This window comes from Entelurus aequoreus, linkage group LG16, assembly GCF_033978785.1.
Source record: "Entelurus aequoreus isolate RoL-2023_Sb linkage group LG16, RoL_Eaeq_v1.1, whole genome shotgun sequence".
NCBI classification, from domain to species: Eukaryota; Metazoa; Chordata; class Actinopteri; order Syngnathiformes; family Syngnathidae; genus Entelurus; species Entelurus aequoreus.
The window spans coordinates 29,314,535-29,330,184 of NC_084746.1; the positions used below are offsets into that span (position 1 = coordinate 29,314,535).

General features: G+C 37.0%; 1 protein-coding gene across 1 annotated transcript in view; it reads right to left on the bottom strand.

Annotated features, from left to right (window-relative positions):
- tnr (tenascin R (restrictin, janusin)) overlaps nt 1-15,650 on the bottom strand; it is a 435,043-nt gene that overhangs the window by 103,010 nt on the left and 316,383 nt on the right. The window contains exons 16-20 of the mRNA XM_062022570.1: nt 13,234-13,412; nt 6,399-6,489; nt 5,979-6,061; nt 4,872-4,974; nt 4,414-4,503 (exon numbers count right to left, since the gene is read on the bottom strand). Of these exons, the coding sequence (XP_061878554.1) occupies nt 4,414-4,503; nt 4,872-4,974; nt 5,979-6,061; nt 6,399-6,489; nt 13,234-13,412 (546 nt within the window). The remainder of the gene's footprint in view (nt 1-4,413; nt 4,504-4,871; nt 4,975-5,978; nt 6,062-6,398; nt 6,490-13,233; nt 13,413-15,650) is intronic.

A 15,650-nucleotide genomic window follows, 5' to 3' on the forward strand; every position in this document is an offset into this window, starting at 1 on the left:
TGTGTGTGTGTGTGTGTGTGTGTGTGTGTGTGTGTGTGTGTGTGTGTGTGTGTGTGTGTGTGTGTGTGTGTGTGTGTGCGTGTGAGTGTGTGTGAGTGTGTGTGTGTGTGTATGCGTTAGCAATTTGTAATAATTTTTTTGACATGTGGAGATGCTGGATGTTAAAAATTCTACACTACCGTTCAAAAGTTTGTGGAATAGCCTTCATTTTCTAAGAACAAGAATAGACTGTCGAGTTTCAAATGAAAGTTCTCTTTTTCTGGCCATTTTGAGCGTTTAATTGACCCCACAAATGTGATGCTCCAGAAACTCAATATGCTCAAAGGAAGGTCAGTTTTGTAGCTTCTGTAACGAGCTAAACTGTTTTCAGATGTGTGAACATGATTGCACAAGGGTTTTCTAATCATCAATTAGCCTTCTGAGCCAATGAGCAAACACATTGTACCATTAGAACACTGGAGTGATAGTTGCTGGAAATGGGCCTCTATACACCTATGTAGATATTGCACCAAAAACCAGACATTTGCAGCTAGAATAGTCATTTACCACATTAACAATGTATAGAGTGTATTTCTTTAAAGTTAAGACTAGTTTAAAGTTATCTTCATTGAAAAGTACAGTGCTTTTCCTTCAAAAATAAGGACATTTCAATGTGACCCCAAACTTTTGAACGGTAGTGTATATTGGAACAAATCTGTGATTATTCTATTCATGTTTTTTTCATATTCTAAGGTGCGGTTAATCAATTTATTCAATGTTTCATGGATGAGAAAATCAAACATTGACACTGACTACACTGACAAAAAACAGCATTTAACCGTCCTCTTTTTACTCCGGTCCTTAGCTGATGAAGACACACAAAATAACTCAAATATGTTGTTAATCGGATGACCCTCTCTGCTTTAAGGGACTTATACTTTAATTGGATGAAAAGCGCTTAGTGTCAGGCACACAGTTGTGCGATTTGAAGCTTTTTGCTAATGATGTGACGGACGAGTCGCACAGATCAAAGAGGGTCCTAAAAAACTAGAAGGATGCCTTTAAACATTTGAATAAGTACACATTTAACAGACAACACAAAGAGGAAGTTTTACCATTTTACCCCAATATGAGACAACACTGTAAACAATGTATCTATTTTATATCAAAATGACTTAATTTTTTTCCCAATATCAGTTAAATAACAACCGGTACATTGCAATAAAACATGTTGCTACGCATTGTTTGTTGTCTGCTTCGATTAAATTTAAAATTAAATACATGTTAGTTGACAACTTCAAGCTAAAATGTAAAAACAATTAAGGTTGTTTTATTCCTTAGGCATTGCATCGATTGCAACTGGACTGTTGATGGAGGTATTCCAGAAAGCAGGTTAAGTGAAGAGTATATATGTAAAGCCTGAGATCAAGGGAATTCAGGGTTTACAGCTCCAAACAAATAGGTAAGTAAAACTCATGATAACTTACTCTGTGAACCTAAATGGCTCGCTTCCACTTCTTTAATTTTATGTTTTTTTTTTATTTTTTTATTTTTGTAATGTCTTGTCCCTCCTGGTAAACATGAAGCAAGCTGTCATGATGTCATTTGTCTGTCCATGGTTAGTTAGATAACTGTATTGTCATTAAAAAAGAAAAGCTAATAATATTTTTAGTCAATTTAAAAAAAACAAAAACATTTATTTTAGATATTGTGTATTAATTAGATTTATTTGGATTTTAAAAATATAATTTAACAAAGACAAACGTACATTATTAATTTGTCATTACTGTAAACATTTATAATGTTATATCTTTATCCATTCAATTATATTTACTTTGCAATTGCGTTGACTTTACATATCAAATATAAATTACAAAAAAGGGTTTTTAGTTTCAGCATGCCTCTATTTGTATGTTTTACTGGTAGCATTGCAACAAAATAAAACAGGATTTTATCAATCACATCATACCAATCTTCTACTCATTTAACTGTGGGCACTAAGAAAATGTGAATAAACATTGAATCAATACACTATTGCATTAAAAATTATGCAGTGACCCTGGCAGTAATTGTCAGTCATTTCAGTTCAATATTATGTTACTGTTTTATTATTTCTAAATAAAAAGTGTTCATGCCCTCCAGTAACACCCATTAACAATTTCAGTTCCATTTTAGTAAAAGAAGGATGGCCTTTTCTAATCCCAATCGATATGGTGAATCGTAGAAATAACGCTCCATTGATCGTGGATTTTTATTGTGGTCTTAACTCAGAGTCAACATACCCAGTACTGAATGATGTAATTCAGATCAACTGTTCAGGAACCCAACACTCACAGTTTCCTTTCCCATCACAGGGTAAAACAACTCAGAGTTCAGGTTTAAACTTAGTTTGATGAACCTCCTACATGGAATATGCCCCAGGTTTCGCCTCTCATCCGAGCAGGCTTTATCAGTTCATCCTCAAAAACCAGATTAGAAAGCTCTAGTCTGAGGGGATGGCGTTGGATCCAAAGTATTAAGGCTCTAAAGTAGAAGTAACCCTCCAATCAGGAATGATTTCACTGTATTGTGCTGCAGAACAATAGTTGTAGAGTGAGACTTCTGCCAGCTAAGGACAGTTGTTTGGATTAAATCACCCTTGGTCATTATAATTATGGTCATGAGGGTACCTGAAAATCTTGAGTATAACACAAACTGACAATGAGGGAGAAATACAGTTTCTATCGTGGTCAATGAGCAAATTCTATTACTGGTCATTATATCTTCTTCTTTTAAACTGCATGGAAATAAGTATGTATGTATTAGGGTTGTCCCGATATCAATATTTTGGTACATGTACCAAAATGTATTTTGATACTTTTTGATACTTTTCTAAATAAAGGGCACCACAAAAAATGACAGTGTCTTTATTTTAACAAAAAATCTTACGGTACATTAAAAATATGTTTCTTATTGCAAGTTTGTCCTTAAATAAAATAGTCAACATACAAGACATCTTGTCTTTTATTAGTAAGTAAGCAAACAAAGACTCCTAATTAGTCTGCTGACGTATGCAGTAACATATTATGTCATTTTCCATTCTATTATTTTATCAAAACTATTAAGGCCAAGTGGTAGAAAATGAATTGTTAATCTACTTGTTCATTTACTGTTAATGTCTGCTTACTTTCTATTTTAACATGTTCTATCAACACTTCTGTTAAAGTGTAATAAACACATATTCTTCTGTTGTTTGGATGCTTACATTAGTTTTGGATGATACCACAAATTTGGGTATCGATCCGATACCAAGTAGTTACAAGATCATATATTGGTCATAGTCAAAGTCATGTGTCCTGAGTTTATAAACGTAATATAAATTAAAAAAAAACTAAAAAAGATTTTGTGATGCTAAAAAATATTGATGTTATCATAGTAGTATCGACTAAATACGCTCCTGTACTTGGTATCATTACAGTGGATGTCAGGTGTAGATCCACCCATGGCGTTTGTTTACATTGTGACGCTGTTGATTTACGGTGTGTAGTGAAGCATGTTTAGCTATTTCTCGTCCTGCCAGGGATGATATTTGGAAGAAACATACTTTATTTGTCGCCATGGAGGCGAGGATTAGTGATTTAGAAGTAGCTAAAACACTGCAGACTTCGGCTGGACGTTAGCCGCTAGCTAGCTAGCCTTGTCCTAAAGCACCTCTTCCTGTGGGCGTTTCTGTGTTATGACTTCACCTTTATCATTAGTTTTTAAGCCAAAATGCGTCCATTCTCCATTTTCTGTCTACACATTGTCTGCTTGTAACGACTCTGTGATTGTGCATTGCCGAACATGCTCCTCTGCTTGTAAACCAAGCAATTTCACTACGTGATGACGATGTGCCGTCATGCCCGGTCCGGGGGGACTGGTACTTTTTAGAGGTGGTATAGTATCGAATATGATTCATTAGTATCGCGGTATATCGTACAACCCTAATGTCTATAGATATTCTCATTCATCCAGGGAAACTTCAGTTTGTATCAAAAGACGTTTCGACTCTCATCCGAGCAGGCCGTATCAATTCATGCTCAAAGTCTATATAGAACAGCTCTAGTCTGAGGGGATGGTGATCAGTTCATACTCATAGATTTAGATTGGTCAGATCTAAAATGAAAATGTTACTCCATATGGCTTTGCTACCAACATGTGTACTAGATCTGACTAGTCTATGAGCATGAACTGACCTATGAGAGCCAAAAACGTCTTCTAAGACAAACTGAACAGTCCGGTTGCAATCGATCGAATGCCCTGACAATGAATAAAAAGAACACAAAACAAATTTAACTCACCCATCACACAATTTATAACTAATGGGTTCTCACCACTTTAAGTTATTATGTCAAAATCCATGAATTACAATTCGGACGTCAGCCCTTTTCAAAATGATAAAAGAACCTCACTCACCCGTTCTGGCATTCATAGTAGCTGATGTGCTCTGATTGTTGCCTCTCATGGCGGAAATGCCAATACCATACTCCGTGCCGGGCAGCAGTTCTGAAAAACACAAATTAACATCCAGATATGGGGAGAAAAAGGAAGGAAGAAAATAACGTTATTGTCATTGCACAAGTACAACGAAATGTAATTCTCAAAAACACAAGCAAAGCCTAAAAAAGGGATGTAAAGACAGAAAATGATTGCGATCGAGAACTAAACAAGCTTCCAAATCCCTTGGCTGCGAATATGCCCACAGGACAACAAGTAAAAATACAATCAGTTGTGGGAGCATCCTGGCACCTAAGGTTTACTCTCATTTTCCTCAGTACACAGCAGTTGAAACAAAGATAACACTGTGCAAATAACCCTTAAGGTTGTTGTTGACAATTTCAGGAACACACACAAATAATACAGTTCACACTTACCGGTGAGAGTGGTCTTTGTGGTGGCTCCTTCATTTCTTGGAACAATGACTTTTTCATATTGATCACCTGCCAATGTGCTGTACACCACCTGGTAGGCATCCACCTGCAAGTGCACACCACCGGATGAAACACTCATGTTTTAAATTTAATTTATTGAAGTAGAACTACAACGAAGATGCACGTTACAATCAAACGTCTCGTGCGTAATCAGTACAATGATTATAGTATCAAAAAATCATAAATATCTCCTGCCGGCCCCACTATGGACTGGACTCTCACACTATTAGGGGGGGTGACTCCCCCTGGGTGACTGGTGACTCCCCCTGGGTGACTCATCCCATTGGGTTGAGTTTTTTCTTGCCCTGATGTGGGATCTGAGCCGAGGATGTCGTTGTGGCTTGTGCAGCCCTTTGAGACACTGGTGATTTAGGGCTATATAAGTAAACTTTGATTGATTGATTGAACTAAAAGAAAACACTTTGTAAGCCTCAACAAAAGAAAATACTGGCACATTCAACTTAAAGGTGTAATTTTAAAGTTATCATTATCAGCTCAGTGTTAATTGTTAAATAAAACAGTAGATTTTTACTGATAAACAATTACCATTTATGAACACACACAAAAGTACTGGGAATTGGTACTGTATTAGTTCAAATGTGAAATGTACCCTTTCCTACGTAAAGGTGTACACCTTCATTACCAAAGTAAATGAAAACTGTTTTTTATTGTATGTCTCAATATTAAGTAAGATTAACTCATTTTTACATGTTTAACAGATTATTCCTACAAACCCAAAACCAGTGAAGTTGGCACGTTGTGTAATTCGTAAATACAAACAGAATACAATGATTTGCCAATCCTTTTCAACCTATATTCAATTGAATAGACTGCAAAGACAAGATAATTAATGTTTGAGCGGAGCAACTGAATTTTGTTTTACAAAAAATCATTAACTTAGAATTGAACGGCAGCACCACATTGCAAAAACCTTTTGACAATATTACAGACCTTGAATGGTGAAATCCCTAAATTCCTTGCAAAGTGTGTAGCACCATAACACCAATGCAGTTTGTTTAATGATGTTTTGGATTTAGTCCATGGGATTACCTGTGCCTCACTGTTATCCCATTCCAGCTCCAGCGTGGTGGAGGTCTTGGAGAGGAGCCGCAGGTTCTTGGGGGTATCGATCTCTGAGAAAAACGATAAAGCTGACAATGTTGGGCACACTTGAGACCAATTCTTAGGGCTGGGGGGGTGAACATGCATACATCAGCGCTTCAATTACCATCAGAAACAGATGCTACCTGCTATGTTGTATGCTTTTTTTCTTTTTTAGCAAGCACAATCATTACTACGTACATGCACAAAATATACAATCATATTGAGTACCAAGCTATGCAAACTTTATGGGACTCCGTCAAATGACCTTAAACAGTAGGGTGCATCGGGCCATATGTCATCAACAGTTCTATTCCCGGAGGCAGGCATGCAGCATGATTACCACATCTGCCTGCTGTCAGCCCTCACCGGTAGTAAATTCGATGGAAATTGATCCACTGGCGTTCCCGTCCCTCACGCCGCTCACAGACACCTCGTAACGTAAGCCGGGTCGCAGGACCTTCAAAACAGAGAAGGCAGGAGACAGGATTTATTTTCTTCTGAGAAATACCCAGAGGTGTAACGGTCGACATAACCACATTTCAGTGCATCATTTGCCCTTCGTTTGTGTAACACTTTGAAGGAGTTTAAAAAAACCAAAACAGACCTAAACAATGCCCACTGCTGGCAAGTAAATCTGCGATAATTAAAACTGTCAAATGAAAATACAAACCCCAAAACCAGTGAAGTTGGCACGTTGTGTAAATCGTAAATAAAAACAGAATACAATGATTTGCTAATCCTTTTCAATATATATTCGAATGAATAGACTGTAAAGACAAGATACTTAACGTTCGAACTGGAAAACTTTATTTTTTGCAAATATTAGCTCATTTGGAATTTGATGCCTGTAACATGTTTCAAAAAAGCTGGCACAAGTGGCAAAAAAGACTGAAAAAGTTGAGGAATGCTCACCGAACACTTATTTGGAACATGCCACAGGTGAACAGGCACATTGGGAACAGGTGGGTGCCATGATTGGGTATAAAAGCAGCTTCCATGAAATGCTCGGTCATTCACAAACAAGGATGGGGCGAGGGTCACCACTGTTTAAGAACAACATTTCTCAACAAGCTATTGCAAATAATTTAGGGATTTCACCATCTATGGTCCGTAATATCATCAAAAGGTTCAGAGAATCTGGAGAAATCACTGCACTTAAGTGCCTAAGCCTGTGAAATCGATCCCTCAAGCAGTAGTGCATCACAAAACGACATCAGTGTGTAAATGATATCACCACATGGGCTCAGGAACACTTCAGAAAACCACTGTCAGTAACTAAAGTTAGTCGCTACATCTGTAAGTGCAAGTTAAAACTCCACTATGCAAAGCGAAAGCCAATTATCAACAACACCCAGAAATGCCGCCGGCTTCGCTGGGCCCGAGCTCATCTAAGATGGACTGATGCAATGTGGAAAAGTGTACTGTGGTCTGACAAGTTCACATTTCAAAATGTTTTTGAAAACTGTGGACGTCGTGTCCTCCAGACCAAAGAGGAAAAGAACCATCCGGATTGTTATAGGCGAAAAGTTCAAAAGCCAGCATGTGTGATGGTATGGGGGTGTATTAGTGGCCAAAGCATGGGTAACTTGCACATCTGTGAAGGCACCATTAATGCTGAAAGGTACATACAGGTTTTGGAGCAACATATGTTGCCATCCAAGCAACGTTACCATGGACGCCCCTGCTTATTTCAGCAAGACAATGCCAAGCCACGTGTTACAACAGCATGGCTTCATAGTAAAAGAGTGCGGGTACTAGACTGACCTGCCTGTAGTCCAGACTTGTCTCCCATTGAAAATGTGTGGCGCATTAGGAAGCCTAAAATACCACAACGGAGACCCAGGATTGTTGAACAACTTAAGCTGTACATCTAGCAAGAATGAGAAAGAATTCCACCTGAAAAGCTTCAAAAATGTGTCTCCTCAGTTCCCAAACGAGTGTTGTTAAAAGGAAAGGCCATGTAACACAATGGTAAAAAAATGATCCTGTGCCAACTTTTTTGCAATGTGTTGCTGCCATTGAATTCTAAGTTAATGATTATTTGCAAAAAAAAAAACATGTTTCTCAGTTCAAACATTAAGTATCTTTTTTTTGTAGTCTACTTAATTGAACATAAGTTAAAAAAGGATTTGCAAATCATTGTATTCTGTTTTTATTTACGAATTACAAGACGTGCCAAATTGACTGGTTTTGGGTCTTGTAATTCTAAAAAAGAAAGGGCAGTAGTACTTTAACTTTACAAACTTAGTTGGTTCTGTGACAGAGATCCTAACTCAAAACACATCACCAATTGAAATTAATTGAAATCAGTGTTATTGGTGGTTGGCAAAACAGCCACGTTTGAACATGTAACAAACAACCTTTTAGATAAGAAATATTGCATACCAACAATACAACTGAATGTACTAACAACTGCAGTAGTTTTATGAAGTAATGTAATAATAATGTACAATATTTACCTTGGAGAGTGGATATCTACTAGGGCTGTGAAACTTTGGGTGTCCCACGATTCGATTCAATATCGATTCTTGGGGTCACGATTCGATTCAAAATCTATTTTTTTCGATGAATAATAATAATAATAATAATAATGGATTAGATTTATATAGCGCTTTTCTAGACACTCAAAGCGCTTCACAGAGAAGTGAGAACCCATCATTTATTTCTACAACTCATTCATTCATCATTCATTCTCCGGTGTGAGCCGCACCGGGGGCAAGGGTGAAGTGTCTTGCCCAAGGACACAACGGCAGCGATTTTGGATGGTAAGAGGCGGGGAGCGAACCTACAACCCTCAGGTTTCTGGCACGGCCGCTCTACCCACTACGCCATGCCGCCCCCGCCCACGCGATTCTCGATTCAAAAACGTCATTTTCCCGATTCAAAAGGATTCTCTATTCATTCAATACATAGGATTTCAGCAGGATCTACCCCAGTCTGCTGACATGCAAGCAGAGTAGTAGATTTTTGTAAAAAGCTTTTATAATTGTAAAGGACAATGTTTTATCAACTGATTGCAATAATGTAAATTTGTTTTAACTATTAAATTAACCAAAAACATGACTTATTTTATCTTTGTGAAAATATAAGACAAAGTGTGTTGTCAAGCTTATGAGATGCGATGCAAGTGTAAGCCACTGTGACACTATTGTTCATTTGTATTATTTATTTATAATTTTTTTTTATAAATGTCTAATAATAATGTCAATGAGGGATTTTTAATCACTGCTATGTTGAAATTGTAACTAATATTGATACTGTTGTTGATAATATTCATTTTTGTCTCACTACTTTCGGTTTGTTTTGTGTCGTGTTTGTGTCTCCTCTCAATTGCTCTGTTTATTGCTGTTCTGAGTGTTGCTGGGTCGGGTTTGGTTTTGGAATTGGATTGCATTGTTATGGTATTGCTGTCTATTGTTTTGTTGGATTGATTAATTAAAAAAAAAAAATGTAAAAAAAAATAAATAAATAAAAAAGTTTAATAAATAAATACAAAAATTAAAAATCGATTTTTTAAAAATGAGAATTGATTCTGAATTGCACAACGTGAGAATCACGATTCGAATTCGAATCGATTTTTTCCCACACCGCTAATATCTACGGTATCTCCTTCCAGCTGCTTCTCCGTCAAACACACAATCAGCAGCTTTCCCGTATGTTTATGGTTAAATGTGCTCCGTTTAAATAGGATTTTAACATTCTTGGCTGGCGTTAGACTCATTCTGTTCAGTATGGTGCAGACTAGCAGTGATACGCTTGAATAACTTTGCCAAGCTGGCAACATGCTGGGTAATCTTTGTTATGATGTGTTTGTTTTTAATTTAATGAATATCATCTGCAGCTCAGCACTATCCTTCTCACTCACTTCCTTCGTTCCCATGGTTGGAAACAAAGTTATGTCAATCTCTAGCTCAAAGCTAATGCTATTGAGTAATATTGGATGTTTTCTTTTTTTTTGCATTCAACCGAGGGAAAGCTCTTATCTTAAAACTCTTTTCAGTTGAGGTACCACTGTAATATCTAATATTATACAATGTTTATTTTTAGGAAGTGCAACAATGCAGAAAAGTGCTACATTATCAGTTTTTGAACAGTCAGAATTATTATTGATTTTTTTCGGAAATTGGCTGAAAAGCAGCATTAATAGTTTGTAGCCCAGATTCCTGATGTCTACTGCACAATGGCGCCACACTGCCTCGCTTTTAGTGTGCACTATGGACATCGGTGACCGCCACAAGCCATCTGTTTTGAATGACTTTAACCACTACACAACATCCCAGATGATATAACGAGACCAGCGGCTCACCGTGTTTTGTTGTCGGCAACGAGGAAGGAGGCGATGATGTGGGTGGACGAGGTTGACCAAGGTTAAACTTGTATCGAGTCTGTCATTCCTAATGTTAGACCGTGGACGTATAAATTTGTATATTGACAATGAAAAACTCTGCGGCCCGGCTGCTTTGAGCTGTAAACAGAGGCTAAAGGCTATCAGCTGTGCTACGTCCGACATTTCGAACGTAATAACAGATTAGGTTTGTCCCGATACCAATATTTCGGTACAGGTACCAGTACCAAAATGTGTTTCGATACTCTTCGATACTTTTCGTTACTTTTCTAAATAAAGGGACCACAAAAAAATGGCACTGTTGACTTTATTTTAACAAAAAATCTTACGGTGCATTAAAAATATGTTTCTTATTACTAGACAACTTGTCTTTTAGTAGTAAGTAAGCAAACAAAGGCTCCTAATTTAGTCTGCTGATGTATGCAGTAACATATTGTGTCATTTTCCATTATATTATTTTGTCAAAATTATTAAAGACAAGTGGTAGAAAATGAATTATTAATCTATTTGTTCATTTACTTATTTATAAATGGTTGATTTGTATAAGCTAGTAGGGTAAAGTTTTGTACCTGACAAGTTGTTCATTTACTGTTAATTTCTGCTTACTTTCTCTTTTAACATGTTCTATCTATACTTCTGTTAAAATGTAATAATCACTTATTCTTCTGTTGATTGGATGCTTTACATTAGTTGTGGATGATACCACAAATTTGGGTATCAATCCGATACCAAGTAGTTACAGGATCATACATTGGTCATAATTTAAGTCCTCATGTGTCCAGGGACATATTTCCTGAGTTTATAAACATAATATAAAAAGAACAATTTTTAAAAAAAAGATTTTGTGATGCTAAAAAATATCAATATAATTATAGTAGTATCAAATAGATACACTCTTGTTCTTGGTATCATTACAGTGGATGTCAGGTGTAGATCCACCAATGGCGTTCGTTTACATTGTGACGCCGGTGAGCTACGGTGTGTAGTGAAGCATGTTTAGCTATTCCTCGTCCTGCAGGGATGCTACTTGTAAGAAACATACTTTATTTGTCGCCATGGAGGCAAGGATTAGTGATTTAGAAGTAGCTAAAACACTGCTGACTGCAGCTGGACGTTAGCTGCTAGTTAGCTAGTAATGTCTTAAGCATTTCTTTCTTAGGCTGTTTCTGTGTTACTGCTTCTTGTTAGTTTTTAAGCCAAAATGCGTCCATTCTCCCTTTTCTGTCTACACACATTGTCTGCTTGTAAGTGATTGTGCGCTGCCGAACATGCTCCTCTGCTCGTAAAACCAGCAATGTCACAACGTGACGACGACACGCCGTCATGCCCGTTAAAAAAAGGGGGTTGGGGGGGACCGGTACTTTTTAGAGGCTGTATAGTACCAAATATGATTCATTAGTATCACAGTACTATACTAGTACCGGTATACCGTACAACCCTATAACAGATTATATATAACTTACTTGTCCATTGCCAAACACGGTAGAAACTGGTTCAATTAGAAGTATTTTTAAGGGTGATCATTCTTTATTTTGCCGGAGGGCGCTAACACAGTTGTCTTACATTATAAGGCTAAGCTATCTACACAACAGACCAAGCTAACATTGCTAAAGTATCTTTGACACATTTGTAACCTACTGCTATTACTTACTGTTTCACAGTCTCCTCCTTTGCCATGATAAATAGTCGTCACCGAGCCCGCCATTAAAATCAGTTTCTTGGAAAATTCATTTTCATTCTGGCACAGGTTTCTGAAGCAGGACTCTGAAGTGCTTTGAGGCCTCTTGCGAGTTGAAGGTGCATTGTCACGAATAATAAAAGTTAAAAGTAAGGCACTTTCTTACCTCAGATGAGGTTGAAAGTTTGTGTAGTGACTTGTGATAATTAAAACAAACAACAAAGCATTTTCGGTCTTCGGCATGGTCATGGGCGTTTTGTCGTTTGGGCTACAAAAAAATATTAAATAAAATAGCGGACTCACGCAAATACATTTGGGCAACCCTTTACCATGTATCCGTCAAAGGACGGACACATTTCAATCGTACTGTTTGGAGGAAGTAAAGAGGAAGGCAAGATTGTTTTATAATTATTTCTGCAATTCCTCCATGATTTGAATCCACATTTTCAGAACTTATGCAGATCCCAAATACACATAAGCAGGTACCATGGGGTTAGAAAGGTTGGTTTTGCATAATAGGGCCCCTTTAAAGTACAACTCTTAAAAATAATAACCTCTAATCCTATACAGCCTGAAGTGCTTCACAAAGCGGGAACCTCTTAAATAGCTAATAGTGCCAGGATTATGTAAACGTGCGCTTGGACCCATAATTAGAGAGAATAAAATCAACATTAAGTCAAATATTGAAGGATAACATTGACAATAAAACACGATTGTGTTAACAATTATGAATACAATTTATTAAAAAAATATGATGGAAATATTCAAAGATGCTAATGATAATAAAATTATCATTGCTCTAAATTGCTTGACTATAAAATATACTATACTATTAGTATACCCTATTTTAAATACTACCAATAAAATTGTCTATAAGATTAACACATTTTAATTGTGGCAGGTAGCCTTAGAGTTTAAATTGTATTCATTTATTTAATTTATATCACTTTGTGCCCCTTTTGGTAGTATAAAGATATACTGCTGACACCTTGAAGAAAAATGTACTAATATGTACATGTACATGTTGTCTTGTATCTGTTTAAATGTGACTACACTGTGTGCAAACTCGGTATGCCTTTGTACAGTACCTAAAAAATATGATTATGATTGCAGCGTTACACCCCTAGTAATATCACATTACTGCACCACATGACCCCCACACCACCTCCCCTACTCACCTGCAGGGTGTACTGGCTCTGCGTGGGCTGGAGGCGGAATGTAGTCCGCGGACCCTCCCCTCCCACGAGGCCGTAACGCAGCATAATCTGATCAATCTTGGCTTTTGGCGGGGTCCACTCTAAGAAGGCGACGGTGTCGGACACATCGCGCACCACCAGCTCAGTGGGGCCATCGATCACTGCAAAACAAATATGTTGTGGCCAATTAGACACAACATATCGACCAAAGCTGGTATTTGTTGACATTTATATCCAAAATGTTGTCGTGATTTGCATGTTATTTATTAGATGAATTAGGGAAAAAAAAGTGTAGTTTATTTACCTTTTAATTTTTAGGCTTTTGCGTATATTTAGTACCACAATGGTCAACATTTCATTAAGGTATACATTTTCAGCTTTGAATTGAGAGGTTTGACAAACATTTATCATTCAGGAATAAAAGCTATTTTACGTACATTTTCAAGCAACACAAAGGTATTTGGCAATTATTAATATTTCCATACAACTGCTCCAATAGAGGCCTGCTGGAGTCCAACAGTAGCTTTTCCTGGCATTTTTTTTCCTGACAGGCTGGCAAGCCGCCACTGACACCAGGAGAGACAATAAAAGGAGTGCAATTATACATAAATAAAAGAGCCATGGTTATCTCTACTCATGTTAATTTCTAAGAAACAAATCCCTTCCTAAGAGAGAAGAGCACAGTAGGTGTGATGATGACAAACACTAGTGAATGATAACAAGAAGGGATTGCCGAGGATGTCGTTGTGGCTTGTGCAGCTCTTTGAGACACTTGTGATTAAGGGCTGTATAAATAAACTCTAATTGATTGATGATTGAAGGGATTTTTCACATTCAAGGCATTAGAACATTACACATTACACGTCACTGCATTGGCTCCTCGTGTGTTTCAGGATTGATTTCAAGGTTTTTCAGATGGTTTATGAATAAATGCTTTTATGGTATTAGGCCTTCTTATCTTTCAGATTTGCTTATACCTTACGAACCTTTGCAGACTCTGAGATCCTTCAGCATTTGTCTCCTATTTATTCCAAAAGTAAGGACAAAAAGTAACAGGATGGGGTCTTTTCACTATTATGAGCCCGGTCTATGGAACAACTTGCCGTAGGACCTCTGAGCTGCAAAGACCATTCATGTTTTTAATAGCAGGCTTAAAACCCACCTTTGTATTTGGCCTTTACGTAAAAGTTATTAATTTTATCGAAGTAATTCGTACTTTACTCTTTATTCCTATTGGTAATGCTGTATTTTATGGAGTTCTATTTATTTATTTATTATATTTTGAATGTGTATATATATATATATATATATATATATATATATATATATATATATATATATATATATATATATATATATATATATACATATTTAATGTATATATATACATATTTAATGTATATATATATATATATATATATATATATATATATATATATATATATATATATATATATATATACCGTAATTTCCGGACTATAAGCCGCTACTTTTTCCCCTCGTTCTGGTCCCTGCGGCTTATACAAGGGTGCGGCTTATTTGCGGCCTGTTCTTCTCCGACACCGACGAAGAGGATTTCGGTGGTTTTAGTACGCAGGAGGAAGACGATGACACAATGATTAAAGACTGACTTTTCATATACCGGTAGGCTTGTTATTTTGATAACGTACAGGTGAGCACTTTGTATTACTTTGCACCGTTGTATTATTTGTACTCTGCACGAATGCTGTTCGCCATGTCAAAGATGTGAAAGTTTGATTGAATGATTGAAAGATTTATTGTTAATAAATGGGACGCTTTGCGTTCCCAAACAGTCATCTCTGTCCCGACAATCCCCTCCGTGGTAGCAGGAACCCCTATATACTACGGTAATTACACATCAAAACCCTGCGGCTTATAGTCGGGTGCGGCTTATATATGGAGCAATCTGTATGTTCCCCTAAATTTAGCTGGTGCGGCTTATAGTCAGGTGCGGCTTATAGTCCGGAAATTACGGTATATATATATATATATATATATATATATATATATATATATATATATATATATATATATATATATATATTATCTTCATAATATATTTTACTTGTATTTTGTTCTATATTCTTACTCATTGTTCTTACTTGTTTACATGTTTTATTATTTTCACTTTCCAGCGTTCCTCAGATGATCCCTCTGCATCAGGGATTATCGGTCATGGTTGGGGGGAAGTTTTGTGATGTGATGGGGTTTCTTTACCTGGCTCCTCTGTATTCAGCCATGCATTCATCTGTATGCGAGGGCGCGTGTGTGTGCGTGTACGTGTGTGTGTGTGTGTGTGTGTGTGTGTGCGTGTGCATGCATGCGCGTGCGTGTGTACGTGTGTGTATGTGATTGATGATGGGGGATGTGGGTCATCA